General features: G+C 43.6%; 1 protein-coding gene across 1 annotated transcript in view; it reads right to left on the bottom strand.

Moving 5' to 3' along the window:
* LOC135554332 (ubiquitin carboxyl-terminal hydrolase 43-like) overlaps nucleotides 1–22,052 on the bottom strand; it is a 98,105-nt gene that overhangs the window by 33,234 nt on the left and 42,819 nt on the right. Inside the window, exons 4-6 of the mRNA XM_064986579.1 lie at nucleotides 17,867–17,959; nucleotides 7,480–7,615; nucleotides 7,203–7,347 (exon numbers count right to left, since the gene is read on the bottom strand). Coding sequence (XP_064842651.1) covers nucleotides 7,203–7,347; nucleotides 7,480–7,615; nucleotides 17,867–17,959 — 374 coding nt within the window. The remainder of the gene's footprint in view (nucleotides 1–7,202; nucleotides 7,348–7,479; nucleotides 7,616–17,866; nucleotides 17,960–22,052) is intronic.

Below are 22,052 nucleotides of genomic sequence, written 5' to 3'. Positions count from 1 at the left end.
AGATACACTTCAATGACTGGATTAGCATGGTCAGGTGTTGACTGGTTCTGAGAAAGCCGTAAAGCCCTATAGCGAAGACGGACACCAAACTGACCACATACCGAGACTGAGACGTCAGTGATTACTAGGGCGGTGGCGTCATGAAATTTTGTCAGCCGGTGATTGTCAAGCAAATAACTGCCGGTCTCACGGAAATTGACCATTAATTAACATAAACACATTCAGCATCTCCTGGCTTCCACGCATAGCCTATAAGCCACTGATACAGACCTTTGGAACATTTATATTTTTAAAAGTCTATTAAATCCATAGCCTACACCATCACAATAAATCCATTATGTATTTTAGACAGGTCTAAAGAAACAGGATATGAAGAAAATGTAGTCTATTTCAGAAGAACAGAATAGCATACCCTTTGTCCTTATGTTAGGTCCTGATCTGGCTATGCCATATGGCTGTGGGCTACACTAGTTCATTTAGCAGACAAGATTCGCTTAGAATTTCGTGGCATTATTTCATAGTATGAATAAAATCGAAAATATATTTTCTCTAAAGAATTTCTGAGGGAGCGCGCACATCCGGCTATTCAGTGTTGAGCGGTTAACAAGGAAACAGGTCTTCCTAAATGCTTAATTTAGAGTTATTTATGCAACTGTAGTTGTGATAAAAACATATAGAACAAGGTTTGTATTTTTAATACAAGACTGCATGCTGCCACTAATAATGATTTGAAAAAAGTCACATGAAAGGCATGAGCTCTGCTTTGTCATTTGCGCAGGCGGTGCACATTTAATCAAATCAAATGTTATTCGTCACATGCCCCGAATACAACAGGTGTAGACCTAACAGTGAAATGTTTACTTACGAGCCCTTAACCAACAATGCAGTTTTAAAAAATACAGATAAGAATAAGAAATAAAAGTAACAAGTAATTAAAGAACAGCAGTAAAATAACAATAGCGAGACTATATACAGGGGGTACCGATACACAGTCAATGTACATGTAGGTAGAGTTATTAAAGTGATGATAGATGATAACAACAGAGATTAGCAGTGTGTAAAAGAGGGGGGGCAATGCAAATATTCTGGGTAGTCATTTGATTAGATGTTCAGGAGTGTTATGGCTTGGGGGTAGAAGCTGTTTAGAAGCCTCTTGGACCTAGACTTGGCACTCCGGTACCACTTGCCATGCAGTAGCAGAGAGAACAGTCGAAGACTAGGGTGGCTGGACCTTTGACAACTTTTAGGGCCTTTCTCTGACACAGCCTGGTATAGAGGTCCTGGATGGCAGGAAGCTTGGCCCCGGTGATGTACTGGGCCGTACGCACTACCCTCTGTAGTGCCTTGCGGTCGGAGGCGGAGCAGTTGCCATTCCATGCAGTGATGCAATCCGTCAGGATGCTCTCGATGATGCAGCTGTAGAACCTTTTGAGGATCTGAGGACCCATGCCAAATCTTTTCAGTCTCCTGAGGGGGAATAGGTTTTGTTGTGCCCTCTTCATGACTGTCTTGGTGTGCTTGGACCATGTTAGTTTGTTGGTGATGTGGACACCAAGGAACTTGAAGCTCTCAACCTGCTCCACTGCAGCCCCGTCGATGAGAATGGGGGTGTGCTCGGTCCACTTTTTCCTGTAGTCCACAATCATTTCCTTTGTCTTGATCACGTTGAGAGGTTGTTGTCCTGGCACAACACGAGGGAACACGAGGGAGAGGTTGTTGTCCTGGCACCACACAACCTCCTCCCTATAGACTGTCTCTCATTCACAATTTGACAAGCACTTGATAATGCCTCGGATTTATTGCCGTCATCCCCTTTGTGTGGCCGTAATTCCTCTAAAAAAATCCATGTCTTTTGAGGCCAGTGGCCGTTGTGCCCTTGGGGTGAATATAATAATTATAATTCCCTTCTCCCGGCTGCATGCTCTGAAACACCTCTCACTCTCATGGCTTTCTCAGATAGCTCAACTCTTATTTGCCAATAACCGTCACGTGATCTATCACACCCTGATCTGTTTCACCTGTCTTTGTGATTGTCTCCACCCCCCTCCATGTGTTGCCCGTCTTCCCCAGTATCCCCTGTGTATTTATACCTGTGTTCTCTGTTTGTCTGTTGCCAGTTCGTCTTGTTTGTTCAAGTCAACCAGCGTTTTGTCTCAGCTCCTGCTTTTCCCCGTCTCTCTTTTCTCACCCTCCTGGTTTTGACCCTTGCCTGTCCTGCCTGACCACTCCGCCTGCCCCTGACCCTACCTGCGGCCCGGTACCGTTGCCCCACCTCTGGTTTACTATGCATGCCTGCCTTGCCTGTCTATTAGCTGCCCCCGCTGGTAAATTAACATATTGTTTATTCGACGTGGTCTGCGTCTGGGTCTTACCTTCATACTTGATAGTGATCGGATCTTTTTCTCAAGCTACAAGTGAAGACAGACAAATCAGTGACGCCAATTCCGACTCGCACATTGAAGATATTAGAAGAACTGTCCATATTTACTTTTCGAGTAGGCCTAATGAACAGCAAAAGCACTAGCTTATGTCAATCTACTATCCCCCATAATACAAAAGTTGACCAATTCTATTCTGTGCGAGAAATAAATATTCCAAACATAGTCTGGGACAATTGTGGGATGCGATAGATCCCAAATGAATACAACCACTAGCATCCCCAAAAACATTTTAAGCATTGAGGCTGACGCAACTGATCAGAACGTTTAGCTTAAAATATTGATAAACATTTAGGCTATTTCTTCACATTATAAGAGCAGTAAAGCGCACACAGCAGAAGGCTATACGCACGAATGTTCCAAAATGCAATCAATTAGCGGGAAAAACACCATTCTTAAAAGTGTGATTGTGCATGTAATGCTTTTATCATAAAGGTGAATTTTTATGGTGACAATGATCTTCCCCAAACTTGAAACTCACGCACTGCGTACAGTATGTATGCCAGTTAGGCTCGACACCCCTTGTAAAGCACATTAATGTGCTTCATTTAAAAAAGTTATTTGGCCACTTTAGTTGTGATACAAACCGTATAAAAAAATATAGGCCTATGGACTAAGCTACATGAGGTGTGAGACTATGACTTGAAAAAGTAAAAAAAAAAAAAAAAGGCACAAGCTGTTTCTTGCCTTGCTGCACATCTTTCACAAGTGATAATATATCATTCACAGGTGATAGGCTAATATAGTCACCCATCAGACTGTTCTAGATTTAATTTTGTCTTTACATATACTAAATAATATATGTGTGAGATTTGTTTTGATTTAGAATGGACCATTATCATGCACCGGTCTCAAAACAGGGGCAGGGGGGAAATGGACGTCATCTATGCACTTAAATAACGAGTGGAGGGCACTTTTCCCGCAGTTAATTTTCATGCCAGCCAGGTAGGATATATTCCTGTTGTAAAGAGAAGAAATGTGCTTATATTAGGAAGGTTGAGAAATAAATATAGTAGGCCTAGCCTATAGAAAGCTGATGGGAACCTCCTCTTTTAATAGCCATCACTCTGTTTTAGCACACAATTGCATAGCCTCAAGATATGATGGACAACATGAGCTCATGGCCTCTCATGAAGTGTTTGATTACATTTGCATTGATGTCAGAGTGATTAGAGGGACAATATAGTGCCGAGTACCATGCAGCTTGTCACGCCTGCTCCACCTCCCTGGCGCCAGGCTACCCGTCTTGACACGCACCTGTCACCATCATTACACGCAGCAGAGCTCATTGGACTCACCTGGACTCCTTCACATGGTTGATTGCCCCTGTATATCTGTCTGTTCCTCGGTGGTGTTCCCTGTGTCCACATTAATTGTTGTTATGTGTTCCTGTTCAGACACTGTTCCTGTTCTGTTTCATGTCCGTCAGTTATTACGCCTTCACTCCTTGTACCTGCTTCCTATCTCCTGCGTCAATCCTTTCACAGTTAGTAAGTTTGGTAGGTTACTAATAACCATCAGCAGCATCAGAGCTTGGAGAAGCTTAATTACCCTGACTAAACGGTCATGTGTAATTTGAGTGCCGTCATGACTCGTGACCGCCGGTGAGGCGGTAATACAGTCACCATAACAGCCCTAGTGATGACTTCATGGCGTTCGTCTCCTCCACTGAGTGACCTAGTTAGCCAGGCTTCTGAATGTGTCCACACTGAGGAGCCTGAACTAATTATTGGGCTACAAGCGTTCCACATCAGTTCCACCTAAACTGGAAGCCCTGGCTGTTTGTTAGACAGTAAATTGAAGCACATGTGTAAAATCCCACTGATGCCCTGACAAGGGGAACTCTATGGCCTGGCAGCCAGGCAGCATACTGTATTACAACCATACTATATTAGAGACACAATGGACAAACCATGTCATGGTGGGCTGCAGGGTCGACTGAGTTTGGATCAGTCATTGATTAGATGAAGTCATGCAATCTGTTATTAATGTCCTCAATATGAGCCTGGTATGAACAACCAAGACACTGTCAACCAAATGCAACCTGAATAAGTGGAATACCTGTATGGGAAAGAACATGTTATCTGTGTGTATGATGCACTTCACTGAATGTGAAATAAGATACTTCTATGAGAATTGCCATGACAATGGAGCTCTGTGGGTACAGAATCAATGTTTACATAAACTGACATAGAAAGTGCTTACACCTCTCTTCCTATTTCACCATGCCATGGTCAGGCAGGAGGAAAAATACTCCCAGACACCATCATCTCTCATGAATCTTTTGTGCCACACTGGGATATTCCATACATTGTAGATAGTTCATGTAAACCTTGTTGACAGCGACTCAATTACTCATTCTCCTCCCTGACAACCAAATGAAAATGCTGCCAGGCACAGACAAACGCACACTCCACCATTTTTCTACAGGCCGCTCATCAAGGTGTGAAGTGACATTACTGATAGGCTGTGTGTCAAACAGAGGTGAACAGCCCCTGCTTCACATTTGTATGATTTTGAACATGATTCTAGGACATTTAGTGAGAGCCTTTAGTGACAGCCAGTCGCTGATGTGCTTAAAGTGAGTCACCCTCTGAATTCACCGACTAATGTACATGGTGCCAAGGCTCTTGGTTTTTTTAGCCATACAGTAAGTGCTACAATTCATTTCAGTTGATGCCTCAGCTTGACAGCTTCTATTGGTACCCGAGACACTCCATTCAGACAGTCTAGGTATTCAGACATATCCAGTTTGTCAAAGCACAAGCCTGCAACTTTAGTGTTGAACATCTCTGTCTAGGAGTTACTATACAATTCAGGCGAGCTCAGGTTTTCTGTAACAAGAGCAAAGCCGAACATGAACACTTTAGAAACTTTAACTTCCAGCTATAGAGGCATTATGGCAGTCCTCCTGACCCGTGGAGAAGTTAGCTGCTGTCTGGTCAGTCTGTACCTGAACAACGCTGTCAATTGCTTATTGAAAAGATTTGTTCCAAGCAGAGAGGCTGAACAGAGCTCTGTAGAGTCCCACATGCTTTTCATACAAAGAGAAGTAGTGAGTAAAGTATGTTGTATGTAAACTAGGGAGTAGTACAGGAGTGGTATAGTAGAGGAGTCTTTTAAATCAGTGTAGACACTGTTCTGGGGAAGAACAGACACGACTCCATTCCCATTCATAGTTCATGTGCGTGAGGTGCATGATCCCTAAAGGCATATTGATTTCAAGTACACAAAATGCACCTTCCATTAGCAGCAGTGACCATTAAAGTTTACGAGGAGTGACAACTCATCATGATTTAAAGATGCACATTACACAACCCAATGAGGTATAAGCTGAGGTGAAGCCTCCTGCATCAGTACAGTACCACATTTCACACCCGTCAGCTTTAGGCCAAATAGATAATGATTACAAAATGATTACTCAGTATTCATTGTGTAACAGTGTTTGAGTTCTGTTATCAAACTGGATGTGCATGAAATGAGAGGATGCTCTGTTCAGCAGGGAGGTGGTGAGAGAGGCCTCTCCATATCAACCCCATTACGTATACAGTCTGATAAAACATCCCAGGAGGATTCAGTGTCTGTGTGTGTGTGTGTGTGTGTGTGTGTGTGTGCAGACCAATCAAACTGAATAGTCTATTATGTGTGGTCTAACCAAAGATGATAAAGGAGAGACAGAGATGTCTCTAATCACTTTGCTCAGTGGTGATGCAAAGAAGTATCATTTTCAGGGACAAACCCAGCTCTGCCAAACCCAGAGTGAAAAATGTGGTAAAACTATCCACGCAATCTGATTTCTGGGAACAATGTCTGTTTGCCCTTCACATCATCAGTACAATTACAGAGAAGAAATATTTCAAACATTGTCACGCCCTGGCCATAGAGAGGCTTTTATTCTCTATTTTGGTTAGGCCAGGGTGTGACTAGGGTGGGCATTCTATGTTCATTTTCTATGTTTTGTATTTCTTTGTTTGGCCGGGTGTGGTTCTCAATCAGAGGCAGCTGTCTATCGTTGTCTCTGATTGAGAACCATACTTCGGTAGCTTTTCCCACATGGGTTTTGTGGGTAGTTGATTTCTGTTTAGTGTTTTTCACCTTTCAGGACTGTTTTGGTTATTTCCCGTTGTTATTTTTGTATTTAGTGTTCAGTGTCAATAAATTAACATGAACATGTACCACGCTGCACCTTGGTCCTCACCTTCTTCCACCAACAGCTGTTACAAACATAAATCATTTGATGACAGCAAATCTTTGCAGAAAATGATGGTGATTTGAGTAGATCTGAGCATCTGAGTTTTATTGAAAATGTGTTTGTAAGCACACGTTCCCCAAGGACTTCTTATTCTACATTGAGTTCCTCCTGGAATCTATCAGACCCAAAGTAAACAAACAAACATTCATTATCTTGTTTAAAAAGAAACAATGCATTTCTCCTCAGTAGTTCATCCTGATGTTTGGAAGGCTTGTGCCAACAGTGCACAGTTCGGGTAAAAGCTGCAGTACAAAGAGCATGTAATTATCACCACCAGAGGAAGGACAACCTTTCACATAATACCCTGGTATTTCACAGAGGTTGTACATCCCATTCTGTTAATACAGTACTTCTGTATGCTCTTGACTGTGAAAGGCTTATTTCCCGATGGGACTGAAATGACCCCTGCTTGCTCATAGTGGAAAAGGGTCCGGTTCTATTGGAGGATCTTGGTTGATAGTGATGATATTGATCTGAATGTCCCTGGAATATGTAGTTGTTGCTATGGTTACCTGAGAATTGTGAAGAGCCTCCTCTGATGTATAGGGGCGGGGCCTGGAAGGCATAGATGATGTCAGTCTCGGCTATGCACGTCAGATCCTCCTCATCAAAGAAGGAGCGCTGAAAGCCTGTGGTGTAGATCTCTGTCAGGATCACCTGAAAGAGAGAGAGAGAGAGCGAGAGATTGCAAGAGTATCCATTTTATTTAATCAGAGACTTGGAAAATGGAGTGAGAATGAATCTGAGGATAGTGTGCATCATCAAGAAGAGTGAGACAAGATCACCTACCTGGTCTGGAGAGATCTTCCCCTCATCCGCCAACATCCTTCTCAGAAAGGCCAGCGAGCCAAAGAGAGGCACAGCCAGCCCGATGCGCAGGTATCTCTGGCCCTTCGTACTGAAGACCAGAGTTACACACAGAGGCCTGTCGAGTGAAGGGGTGAGAGAGAGAGAGAGAATAGCCTCTGCATTGAAATCGCTACCAATTTTATTACAGTCCATGACCAGGAAGGGACATATAGTTTTCATGAATTAATCAATACATTTTAGCATTAATAATAGATCATTAGGACAGTTTATGTGTAAGAAATAATGGAATCTGTATTGTGGGTCGATGCATTTTTAAAGCTGAGCACTTGGCTCTTACCTCTCTGTCTCCTTTGCATGGAGAAGCAGTGCTGACATAGGCAGGGTAAAGGGACATAATGGCTTGTACAAAAACACTACACTGAAGAGATATGTGCCCTGTGATTCACCTGTGAGAGCCTACGTGTGTCTATATGTGAGAACTGTAGTCAGCTGAGTAGACACACCACTCAGAAAGTCAGCCTCTTCCTCTGAGAAACAGAGATATGGGAGCCAATGACAAAATGACATAGGCGGGAGGTCCTGAGTGTACAGCACCTCTATTCTACAGACAATACTCTTAATTCTTTATTTAAATAGGCAAGTCAGTTAAGAACAAATTCTTATTTACAATGACAGACTAGGAACAGTGGGTTAAGAAATGTTTAACTTGTCAGCTCGGGGATTCGATCCAGCAACCTCTCGGTTACTGGCCCAACGCGCTAACCACTAGGCTACCTGCCACTCCTTATCTCCTTAGAGTCCATGCTTACATAAGTACAACTCATATTGAAGGTGAAAAAGCTCAGGCTCAATTTTTTATTTTAAATAAGTCATGTTTTTCTTTCGAAGCAAGAAAGAGACTTGTTTCCACTACCTTTTTGCCTGTAATCGACTATGGTGATACATTGTACATGTTTGCCCATGTGGCGTCATTGCATATGCTGAACAATGTGTCGCATGGGGTGTTGTTACAAACTCCAATGCTTTCACCAATCATTGTACCCTCTATACCAGAGTGGGCTGGCCTTCATTAGCTCTTCAGAGACTAAGTCATTGATATGTTGTTATTTACAAGGACATACTGAGACAGCTCCCATTTTACCTGTGTATCTACATTATCCAGCAGACTAATGACAATTATCAATTCAAGTGAGTTTTGTGATGTCTTGTTGATGACCTGCTCTATAATCCACCATGGAGAAGATTTAACATGATAAAGATAGTGAGAGATGCCACTGCCAGCACACAGGCATTATCACACATGGGGACAGAGGACACACAGCAGTGGGGGATATATAGTATTATACAACAGGTGGGTCTAATCTCGAAAGCTGATTGGTTAAAACCTCATTCTAGCAGGTGTCTATTCCACAAGTTCCCACAGGCTAAATCAATGACGTTAAAATGCCTATTTACTCTGTTGCATCTGATTGAGCAATCCACTGTCTCATCAGCGCAGACAGGCAATTTATAAACTCCACTTTGAAAAGCATCTAACATTTCGTTTTTAACAGCGGAGATTTGTATAAACCTTGCTGTCCGTCTCTCCGACATTTGCAATATTGTTTCAATATTTAAATTTGATCTCCAGCTGTCCCATAGTAATGAACGTGTCGGGAGGCGTGATGAGACAGACAGGTAGGCAGCTTTTCTCAGCCAGTCGAACTCATGAATTAGCATAATTTCTATGGATATATACAAATAACTATCAATAAAAAACAGGTAAAACTAAACGAAGAGCAGCTAGTTGTAAGTTTTTCCAGCTTCAGCTTGAAGTGATTATGTTAGCTGTGTTTGGCTAGCTCTCAAACAACAGTGTCCTGACAAGAGAGCTATGCCAGCTGAAATCGTGCATCATTAGCTCATTGTTATGGATGTATCCAAATAAATGTAACTAGAAAACAGCTTAAAATGCAAATGCAGCTACTTTGTTGTTATTCTGGCAGCACTGTTGACGTGACTGCAAGTTAGTCATAGTTGGCTAGCTAGCAGATTCCAAGAACACAGGATGAGATGTTACTATCCTTTGTGCAAGCACTTCCAAGAGTTCATGAACAGTGAGCCTGCTGAAATTTGGGGAGCGCATCGTCAGTAGTGTACCTTTGGTTCCTAGGGTGTTTCGGCCTTTCACACTATACACCCTCCCCAAAGGCGGCCAGCGACAGGGTGATCAATCCTACGCTTGCGTCCCATTCCCAATTAGTCATAGGAGTTGCCTTGTTGTTGCTAGCCAACATCCCATGGGACTATGCATGGCAGGGGCGTCCTTCTTCCTGAGTCAAGCATTGTTGACCGCATACCTCCTGGCCCTCTCACTTCGGGGCCCAGCTGGGGTCTTTCCTCTTCATCCAGAGCCACTAACTGCTGCCTTCTTCCGCCTCCGATACAGCTTTGATTGCCGAACGCTGACTCTGGCCCTTAATTCCCAGGTCTCTAAGCAGACTGGTTGTAGATGTTGCCACAAAACCTCTGCAGAACACCTCCGCTGGTCGGACTTCAGTGTTCCAGCCATGATGCCGTGCTTCGGCAGCTAGATCGGCATAGCGCAGATGTTTTCGCTCATAAGTCTCATCTACTGAGTCCTCCCAGGGTACTGTGAGCTCAATGATGAAGACCTTCTTGAGCGAACAGGACCAGAGCACCATGTCATGTCTTAGGGTGGTGGTTGCGATCTCCGGAGGAAAAACAAGTTGCCGGCCAATATCAGCTAGCATTTTCCAGTTGCGGGCCAAGCGCAGCTGGTCTCGCTCTAATGATGTAGAGCCGCTCTTCGGTGGTTTAGCCCCTTCGCAGACAAAGGTCGTCCGTAAGGAATGTGATGCTGCTGGGGGTGGTAGGGAGTTGGTGGCAGCTTGCTTGTCCTCCAGGGCGGACGCAAGGTTTTTAAGGACTTGGTTGTGACGCCAAGTGTAGTGTCCTTGGGTGAGGCTTGTTTTACTCCCCGTGAGAATGTTCCTGAGGTTGGCTGGCATGCAACAGAGGGCACAGTCCGGATCTTCACCATACCATTGGTGAAGATTAACTGGTGTTGGAAGGACGTCATATGTTGCTCTGATAGAAAAGCTCAACCGCCTCGCTTCCATGGTCCCCAGATCCTTCTAGCTGATCTTCCTCTTCTCCACACTGTCCCATCGAGTACACTGTTCCTGTTTGGCAAGAGAGACTGCCTTGGCCCACCTTGCAGCCTCCTCCTGATGGCGTACTTCCTGCACTACCATCTTCCGTTGCTCTGGTGCAGTGGCCTTACTCCAAGCAGCACGGCTAGTTAGCCCAAGGCCTCCTCTCCCTTGCTGAACATGACCCACAATGTCAGCATGTCTGAGGGCTGCTGTTGCCTCCTGGACTGCTTTTCCTGGCCTCCATTTGCGCCCAGTTGCCAAAGTCGGCGCGTTGTTGCTCACCACTGGGTCTCGAGATTCATTCAGTGTCATCTGGAGCCTGGTTTTTGCACACTTGAATTCCTCTGTTAGACTGGTGAGGGGCAGCTTGAGGACACCATCTCCATAGAGGCCTATGGTGGTAAGTCATTGTGGAACTCCGAGCCACTTCTTTAAGTAAGTATCCACCATCTTCTCCACTGTTGAGATTGGAACCTCATACACTGCTAGGGGCCACAACACCTGGGGTAGGAGACCAAACTGCAGACACCAGGCCTTTAACTTTCCAGGTAGCTGGGTGTTGTCGATGGACTGTAGGCTACTACTGATGTCTTTACGCAGCTGTTGCACCTGGTCTTTGTCCTTCAGGCTTGCATCATACCACCTTCCAAGGCTTTTTATCGGCTGTTCAGACACTGTTGGGATTTGGTCATCTCCGATTAAGAACTTCAGGTCAGAGAGTACTCCCTTCACAATCGAGATGCTGCGTGACTTGGATGGTTTAATCTTCATATGGGCCCAGCTGATGTTCTCCTCGAGTTTTCTGAGCAGTCTCCTGGTGCATGGGACAGTGGTGATCAATGTTGTAATATCGTCCATGTAGGCTCTGAGTGGAGGGAGGCGGAAACCAGTGTCGACTCGCTGTCCACCAGCAACCCATTTTGAGGATCTGATGATAACCTCCATTGCCATTATGAATGCCAACGGAGAAATGGTACATCCCGCCATTATACCTACATTCAGGCACTGCCATGAGGTGGTGAACTCTGAGGTGGTGAAGCAGAACTGCAGATCCTGGAAGTACGACTTCACCAGGGTTGTGATGGTGTCCGGTATGTGGAAAAATCTGAAGGCAGACCACAGGAGTTCATGGGGCACAGAGCCAAATGCATTGGCGAGGTCGAGGAAGACTACATGGAGGTCCCTTTTCTCCACCGTGGCCATTTGGATCTGGTGCCAGATCATGCTGGAATGTTCCAAGCAGCCAGCGAACCCTGATATTCCTGCCTTCTGTACAGATGTATCGACGTACGCATTCCTTTGCAGGTACTCGGCCATCCTCTGGGCAATGACCCTAAAGAAGATTTTACACTCGAGGAGATTGGGCGGAATTGGCTGATATTCACTGCATCCTTCTCCTTAGGGATCAGGACCCCGCCTGCCCTACGCCACACTTTGGGTATTATCTTCTTTTGCCAAGCTGTTCTCATAAGCCTCCAGAGGAACCTCAGGACGTCTGGTGTGTTCTTATACTCTTTGTACGGGACTGCATTTGGCCCCGGGGCTGATGCTGTTCTTGCCCGTCGAATTGTGTTTTCCACCTCTTTCCATGTCGGAGGGCTGGTCTCAATATGATGTTCCGGAGGTTCAATGGGTGGGATATCTGATGGGATGGCCAGATGTTCATGTCGCTTTGAGTCAAAGTTTGTTGTTCTCAGGTGCTCCTCTAGGTCTTTCTTTGTTGTTTTTAGAGCTCCACTTTTTTCCTTTGTGAAGAGACTTTTAAGGAACTTGAAGGGATCTTTATAGAATCGAGTTCTCGTTTGTTCTTTCTTCCTTCTGCGTTTCCGTAGGTTCTCTGCTCTATGGAGGGATGCCATCCAGGTTTTGATGTCAGCCTGAAGTGCCTCTATGCCCTCCTTTTCCACTTCCGAGGCCTTCTTCCACTGTTTCTTAAGCTGTCTCCTTTCTTGAACGAGGCGCTTGATTTCTTGTTGCCTCCTGGAAACTGGTGGGGTTGGAACCTTTCTCCCGCCTTTTGCCTCTTCCACTCCAAAGCTTTCTGCCCCGTACTCATAGATGATGTCCCCCATCCTCTCCAACTTCTTCTCCACTGTGCCTCAAAGTTTCTCGAGGGTCAAGTTAAGGTCAGCATTCACTGTTTCCCACAACTTCTTGTCACTGGTGCCAGGCCACTTCACATACGGTCTGTGCCCTGGTAGTCTCCTCTCGACTGCAGGTCTGGGAGGCTGGGTGAGTTCCACTCCTGTTGTTGGTTCAACCTTTGTTGTTACTTCGGTGCTTGAGTTTACATCCTCCATGACAGTGGTACTGATGCACTGCAAACTATGGTTTGCGTCCAGTCGCTAAGCTTCATTCGACTGATTTGATCGCTTTCGCAGAAAGTAATAAATGCGAGGCCTCTGTCTCTCTTTACCCAAACACCCCTTCTTCCCCTGGTGGATCCTCAACCCATGGTGTGATGTAACTTTCCTCCAAACACAGACACATACCTGCATCTGTTTGTGGCCCGCTGTTGCAGCGGAACTTGTGACAGTTGCTGTGGTGTTCTCTTGTGCTGTGCTCTCATTACTCATAGTCGTTTCCGGTCCAGTCGTTACCATGTTGTCAGCCGATGAGTCATCTTCCGCCCCCACTTTCGCAGACTCTAGGGGTATTCTCGTATGTTGACTTTCTGTAGCTAAAGCGGGTGTTTCCAACATACTGCGAAGCATGGGAAACTACAGAAATGGGAAGCTACCCCATGACTGTCAAACAAGGAATAAGAACATTGCCAGCCAATATGGCAATGGAATATTTACAACGAACGAGTGGGTAACGTCCATAGATAAAGAACAAAAAGACTGAACGACTGGGTTGCGTCTCTGGCAACTGAACCAATAGAACGAACGATTAGTCGGCTTAGGTAGCATCCCTAGACTTGTGTCGGGACTATCTCTTGTGGAAGGATGAAATAGTATGAATAAATTAATACAAATAACGTTTTTAAATCATTATTTGAATATGTTGGTAACCCATTGTATAAAAGTGACAATGACCTCAAAGCCGGTGTTTGGAGGATATGTTGGCACAGTTTGCTGTTTGCTTCTTCTCGGGCCTAACAACACTCATGCCAATATATCCCCCAAACACCGGCTTCAAGGGCATTATCATTTAAGTAAGTAAAGGGTGTTGAGCTGTGAGATCCCCTGCTGCCTGGACTCAGGGTAACCTCTACACTGGCCGTGAAGGATTCTCAGCACACGCTATAGTGAGGGGTATGGGGAGATCTCCCCATATGATTTAGCCGGTGGCGCACCTGAGTCCATTCCTTTATCTGCCTTTGACTAGCTAGTAGGAACACCAAAATAGTGCCTCATATTATCACCGACACAAACAGTGAAGGCAGTAGTTAATCAATGATGCTCTAAGCAGGCAAGCATAACTAATTCATACTAATTACCTTGTTTGGAACCATTCTAGGAGTGGCAAAACATCCCCACACACTCAACAGCTCAGAACAAGAAAGGCAGGCATAGGGATAATTAACAATCTATAATGTTACATGATACACCCAATACCTATTATGGGAATTCAATTCCCAGTGACTAAATACTCAACTAAAGCCCTCAATTGAATGGTAATCTGAGTCAATGATTATACTAAACTACTGCAAATAGTGGCTACATCCCGAGAACACCTTTCAGAGGTTTAGCTCCCCGTCTATGAGTACAAAGCTGAATCAATCATGATAATGAATCGCAGACCTTTTCCTCAAGAGGACAGGAACATGATAAAACAAGATCTCTGATGGATCTTTACAGTAATAACATGCTGATCTGTAATGAGTGCCTCATTTTGTGAAGTTAATGTGTTTAAATGGAGACGGCCGCCTTACAACTCAGTCCATTAGGGTACAACATCAATATGGGTCCATGTCGGGCTGACTCTGACACTAGATCATAACTAACCACATACTGTATATATGACATGTGAGAACACATTTCAGTCCAATAAATAAACGTATATGTGTGAGGTTGGGGTTGGTGTAAATGACTGTTGGTGTTGAAAATCTACACTTTAGTTTGTGTTAGGGTTTATGGAGAAACTATGACACCTTTTTTCTTACATGGGCAACCATGTACAAAATATTAAAAGGCAAACCATCTGTTTCTTCCTTTCATAACTGTCTACGGTATTTCATGTCAATAGCCAAAAGTAGAACGAATGAGGCGATTATGTAAAGTTTGCCTGGCAAGCTGTTTGTTAGAGCTAGATTTTTAAAAACAATTCTCCAATTAGCATAAAAGCTTGCTTAAGGCCAGGCACCACAGGCTGAAAGTACATTTTTGCATTTATAGTGCGTTCAGAAAGTATTCAGACCCCTTGACTTTTTCCACATTTTGCTACGTTACAGCCTTATTCTTAAATGTATTCAATAGTTTTTTTCTCATCAATCTAGAAATTTTACTTTACTTAGTACTTTGTTGAAACACCTTTGGCAGTGATTACAGTCTTACAGTTCTTGGGTATGACGCTACAAGCTTGGCACACCTGTATTTTGGGAGTTTCTCCCATTCTTCTTTGCAGATCCTTTCAAGCTCTGTCAGGTTGGATGGGGAGCGTCGCTGCACAGCTATTTTCAGGTCTCTCCGGAGATATTCAATCAGGTTCAATTCAAGGCTCTGGCTGAGCCACTCAAGGACATTCAGAGACTTGTCCCGAAGCCCCTCCTGCGTTGTCTTGGCTGTGTGCTTCGGGTTGTTGCCCTGTTGAAAGGCAAAATTTGACCCAATCAAGGATCTGTCTGTAATTTACGATGTTCATCTTTCCCTCTATCCTGACTATTCTCCCAGTCCCTGCTGCTGAAAAACATCCCCACAGCAGGATGCTTCCACCACCATGCTTCACCGTAGGGATGGTGCCAGGTTTCCTCCAGAGGTGACACTTGTCATTTAGGCAAAATAGTTCAATCTTGGTTTCATCAGACCAGAGAATCTTGTTTCTCATGGTCAGAGTCCTTTAGTTTTGGCAAACTCCAAGTGGGCTGTCATGTGCCTTTTACTGCGGAGTGTCTTCTGTCTGGACACTCTACCATAAAGGCCTGATTGGTGGAGTGCTGCAGAGATGGTTGTACTGCAGAAATATTTTGGTACCCTTCCCCAGATCTGAGCCTCAACACAATCCTGCCTCGGAGATCTACGGACAATTCTTTCAACCTCATGGCTGGGTTTTTGCTCACACATGCACTGTCAACTGTGGGACAGGTGTGTACCTTTCTAAATCATGTCCAATCAATTGAATTTACCACAGGTGGACTCCAAGGGTGATCAATGGAAACAGGATGCACCTCAGCTCAATTTCGAGTCTCAAAGCAAAGGGTCTGAATACTTATGTACTTATTTATATTTTCTTTAGTTTATCATTCTACCATCATCAACATTTTAATGCATTTTAACCACTTTAATCATTTTAAAGCTCACAACATTAAATTACACATAATTTAGAAGCCCATTTCATAGAGATTGTTACAAACTGGACTATATTTAGTAACTTACTTTGAAGAGATGATGAGTGGGTCTAAATAGGCGTTTGGTAGTCTAAATTCAGTGTACTTGTCTTTAACCACCATTTCCCGAAAGTCAGACTCTTCCCACACACCCCCCAAAAATACTCAGCTTCAGAAGCATCTGCATTCACTAAATCTTGTGTGGTTATCCTTAGATATATTCTCCAGACTTGCTCAGGGGGAATTGTTGATATGTTGTCAAGTTTATATTCTAGATTGTAAAAAATATTTGAAAAAATGCATTAAAAAATGCATTTTACGTACATGTCTTTAATATTTTACAGATAGAAAGATTTTAAAAGTATTTATCCACAATCTGCTCTGGATAAGTCTGGTCCTGGAGTGTCTTAATAAAATGAAACCAAAACATTTAGGCTGACTTCATCCAGTGTCCAGGAAAATATATTTGTGTGATATGCAAATATGTGCAAATTAATGAGATTTGGCTCATTTGCATATGTGTTAAAAAATAATTCTGAAATATTTTTATACAAAAAAGTATTCTATTTGTGTCTACATTCAACTGGTGAAAGAAGATTGTGATATGATTAAAGGGAAAAAATGTCCCTATGAGGGTGTCGTGCCTGGCCTTTTATTGACACTCCAGTTGCTCCAAAGAGAATGAGAACTATTTCAATGACTGTATCTGTCACAAATAGAGAGCTCTAAAGAATACCTGTTAAAGCTAGGATCCTTAATTGAAACAATAACAAAGCATGCTCCCCGCCAATTTATCGCTAAAAAGCTAAGGGATGGGGCTGGAAATATGTAACCACTCTCAAATTCATGTAGCAACTAAGGATTCTAGCTTTACGTTGGATGCTCAGTATGAATGACGATGTACAGTATGAAATCAACGTTGAAGAGACCATCTGTGGTGTAGTATTGGATAGATGAGTGTGTGTTAGGCTTTTGAATTTGCTAGGCACACCCTGGGACCTCAATAGGAGGACACAGCTGCATGCACTTCTATGACACCCCAGCCCAGGAATCTGAGATAGGTGTTAAACTCATCGCTTGACTCTAAATCATCTTTTCCAATTAGGACAACTCCTCCATCTGCACTGGAGAATAAAGGTGAGAACCATACTGTTTTGACTTAGGGTTGGTCAGGCGGTGTGTGAGAGGAAACATTATCTTCTGCTTTTAACAAAAAACAAAGTTGGCAAAAGTCTTTACAAAGAGCAAAATTAATGAGAGGGTGTAGGTGCTTGAAGAGTAAGGGCTTGGAAGGGACTAACTCCTTAAAAACGGATTTCCTGAACAGGCTAACAGCGGCCAAGCAGGGATGGAGTGATCTTTGTGACCTGGGCATGAATGTGACATTGTTCCTGGTTTCTGAGGTGGTGCTCCTCAGGGCTTTCCTCTGGGCTTCAAGTACACTCCATCTCAGCCAGGTCTATTGTTTCTCTGTGCTACTCCAGATCTTTATCCATTCCTCTAACATTATGAGCCTCTAGAGGACTGAAAGGGACGTTAAAAAGACACCAGTGCTTGAGTCTTGTCTACGGTGTATTTCTACGTCTGTACCTAAGGCAAGTCTTTCCGTCTACTATGGCTTTGACTCTAACTGATAGATGTCTCCTAATAGCTGCACGTGTGATGTGTTGCATGGTTGTGTATTCAGTATGGTTGGTGCACTAACAGGGATAGTACTCACCTGGTGTGGCGCAGAGGGATAGGAAGTGAAATGCAGAGGAAAGGGTCAAAGGTGTTGCTCTGTTTATGACAATGAGGGCAGGTCAGCGATGACCTGTGGAAAGAAAAACAAGATTGTGTGATGTTTGACGCCTGTTTTAGACACCTGAACGTGCACTTCTGTGTCAGGCCAGCAGGAAAGTGCATATTGCTATAGAAATGGGCACACTGTATGTACAGTGCATCTTGATGTTGCTGTAGAGATTTTTTATGGGAAAGAAAAGTGATGTAAGGGGAGTGGGTAGTGGGAAAAAGCCTCACGGTGAGACTGCGCCTTTAAATGGGAACCAGCACGCAGCAATTCCCTAATGATCACCATCATGGGGAGAATAAAGAACAGTCCTGAGAGATGGCTTGTTTCCTCCCTATATGAATGTTCAGGCCATAGGACTCAAAGGACAGGAAAAGAGAGCAAATCTTCCATTCTACCAATATTTCATTCCACACCTGGTTCACACACTGGCTCCAACAGACCCCTTTATGTTTAGGAGAGGAAGTTGCTTATTCTGGCAAATCACTAACTATTTGAACAAAGAGTCAGAGGGTATTTCCATGGAAGTCCTCAGACTGCAGTGCTATTGAACTGGACTTGAATTGAACTTGACATGAAGTACTTCTAAATCCTGTAATAGTTCTATGGCAAGAACTCCATGACTGGTTCTTCTAGTCAGGAAGCGAAAAGCATTTCACAAGGCTGCCTGAAACTATAAGAGCCTTTAGGACTGGAGTGGAATTGAGTTCATCAATGACTTTGCTGCATACAATCAAAACAAGTTGACAAAGCTATGGTTTCTTTGGAAATCTGAATTTCAAGCATAAATGTCCCTCTTCCTCTTTTACCCATCAAGGCGATGTTTTAAGCCAGTATTTCCCTATTCCTTTGCTTTACTATTTTTCATTGGATCAGTAAACAGAGCATTCACTTCTCAGGAACCTTTACAAGGGGCAGCCTACCATGGGAATCGTAGCCAGAGCATAGCTGTTTAAATGTGTTTCCCTTCTAGGAAGGCACCTGACAGACCCACAGGGGCAAGTGGGGGAGAGTGAATAAAGCCCTATTCAACTCAACCCAGCTGACACTGGCTCTGAGTGGAGCTCTCTCTTGGCAGAGTGGAGCTCTCTCTTGGCAGAGTGGAGCTCTCTCTTGGCAGAGTGGAGCTCTCTCTTGGCAGAGTGGATCTCTCTCTTGGCAGAGTGGAGCTCTCTCTTGGCAGAGTGGATCTCTCTCTTGGCAGAGTGGAGCTCTCTCTTGGCAGAGTGGATCGCTCCCCTACGGATGTCTTATTCTCAACAGGAAACAGAGGAGCTGCCCAAACAGAGGAGCTGCCCATCCTTGCATACAAATAACACTCCAGCAGCTCCAATAAAACATAGATGTACTGTGCATTGGTAAGGAACACTTAGGCCTAAAGGAAAAGGAGGTGATATTCCCATGATGCCTAATGGATGAAGTGTGAGCAGCACTTGAGAGGGAATCCCTGTCTTTGAAGCAGTGATGCTGAAGGGTGAGTTTGAGTAAGTTTAAACACTAGCCCAGGGGTCGGCAACTAGAGAGGGAATCCCTGTCTTTGAAGCAGTGATGCTGAAGGGTGAGTTTGAGTCAGTTTAAACACTAGCCCAGGGGTCGGCAACTAGAGAGGGAATCCCTGTCTTTGAAGCAGTGATGCTGAAGGGTGAGTTTGAGTCAGCTTAAACACTAGCCCAGGGGTCGGCAACTAGAATCAGCCGCAGGGCGATTGTTGACGGAGTGGATGGTGGGGGACCGAAACATAATTATAATAATTTGTACACTGCAAATTGACCCCAAATAAGCCCAAAAATAGATTATATTTGAAAATAACAATAATTTCATACCTTATTTACATTGACATACATTGAGATACATTGAGATACACAAAACAACCATTTGCCCTCAGAACAACCTCAATTCATAGGGGCATGGACTCTGCAAGGAGTTGAAAGCATTCCACAGGGATGCTGACCCATGTTGACTCCAATGCTTCCTACAGCTGTGTCAAGTTGAATGGAAGTCCTTTGGATGGTAGACAATTCTTGATACACACGGAACCCCCTCCCCCAAAACAAAACACTTGCGGGCTGGTTTTGGCCCACGGGTCGCCTGTTGCCAACCCCTGCACTAGCCTGGTTAAAACTCTAAAAGCCATTTTTCCAAGTATATGGGACGTTCAGTGTCACCTTTCCTGAAAAATAAATGAAATAATTATATTTGTTATAACAGCTATTATTAGAACAATCTACTAAAGGAACCAGCAGGGTTCCCCCAATTTGGTCTGCAGGTGGTTTTATTTGGCCCCCCAAATTTCCAGATAAAATAAATAAATAACAATATTATATAGTACCAGTCAGCAGTTTGGACACACCTACTCATTCGATGGTTTTTCTTTATTTTTTTAAACTATTTTCTACATTGTATAATAATAGTGGACATCAAAACTATGAAATAACACATATGGAATCATGTAGTAACCAAAAAAGTGTTAAACAAATCAGCCACCCTTTACCTTGATGACAGCTTTGCACACACTTGGCATTCTCTCAACCATCTTCATGAGGTAGTCACCTGGAATGCAATTCAATTAACAGGTGTGCCTTGTTAAAAGTTAATCTGTGGAATTTCTTTCCTTCTTAACCTCTAGCGTCGAGCAATCCCGTATCCGGGAGCGTAATCATAGCCTCAAGCTCATTACCATAACGCAACGTTTCCTATTCATGAAAATCGCAAATGAAATTAAATAAATATATTGAAACACAAGCTTAACCTTTTGTTAACAACACTGTCATCTCAGATTTTCAAAATATGCTTTAACCAAAGCTACACAGGCATTTGTGTAAGAGTATTGATAGCCTAGCAAGGCATTAAGCCTAGCATTCAGCAGGCAACATTTTCACAAAAACAAGAAAAGCATTCAAATAAAATAATTTACCTTTGAAGAACTTCAGATGTTTTCAATGACGAGACTCTCAGTTAGATAGCAAATGTTCATTTTTTCCCAAAAGATTATTTGTGTAAGAGAAAGAGCTCCGATTTGTTCATCACGTTTGGCTAAGAACAAAAAAGGACACCAAGCGACCACCTGGTAGATGTAGTGTCTTATGGTCAATCTTCCAATGATATGCCTACAAATACGTCACAATGCTGCAGACACCTTGGGGAAAACGTGGAAAAGGTAAGCTGACTCCTAGCTCCTCCACAGCCATATAAGGAGTCAATTGCCATGAGGCGGTTTCAAAAAATGCGGCACTTCCTGATTGTATTTTTATCCGGGTTTTTTCTGTAACATCAGTTCTGTGGCACTCACAGACAATATCTTTGCAGTTTTGGAAACGTCAGAGTGTTTTCTTTCCAAAGCTGTCAATTATATGCATAGTCGAGCATCTTTTCGTGACAAAATATCTTGTTTAAAACGGGAACGTTTTTCATCCAAAAATTAAAATAGCGCCCCCTATATCCAAGAATTGAATGTCTTTGAGCCATTTAGTTCTGTTGTGACAAGGTAGGGTTGGTTGGTATACAGAAGATAGCCCTATGTGGTAAAATACCAAGTCCATATTATGTCAAGAACTGCTTAAATAAGCAAAGAGAAACAACAGTCCATCAATACTGTAAGACATGAAGGTCAGTCAAAAACCATCCAGCGCTATGATGAAACTGGCTCTTATGAGGACTGCCACAGGAAAGGAAGATCCAGAGTTACCTCTGCTGCAGAGGATACGTTCATTAGAGTTACCAGCCTCAGAAATTGCAGCCCAAATAAATGCTTCACAGAGTTCAAGTAACAGACACATCAACTGTTCAGATGAGACTGCGTGAATAAGGCTTTCACGGTCTAACTCCTGCAAAGAAACCACAACTAAAGGACACCAATAATAAGAAGAGACTTGTTTGGGCCAAGAAACATGAGCAATGGACATTAGACCGGTGGAAATCTGTCCTTTGGTCTGATGAGTCCAAATTTGACATTTTTGGTTCCAACCGCTGCGTCTTTGTGAGACGCAGAGTAGGTGAATGGATGATCTCTGCATGTGTGGTTCCCACCATGTAAGCATGGAGGAGGAGGTGTGATTGTGTGGGGGTGCTCTGCTGGTGACACCTTCAGTGATTTATTTAGAATTCATGGCACACTTAA

The sequence above is a fragment of the Oncorhynchus masou genome, chromosome 14 (assembly GCF_036934945.1).
Source record: "Oncorhynchus masou masou isolate Uvic2021 chromosome 14, UVic_Omas_1.1, whole genome shotgun sequence".
In the NCBI taxonomy this organism is placed as follows: domain Eukaryota; kingdom Metazoa; phylum Chordata; class Actinopteri; order Salmoniformes; family Salmonidae; genus Oncorhynchus; species Oncorhynchus masou.
This window is presented reverse-complemented; position numbering and strand designations above follow the sequence as displayed.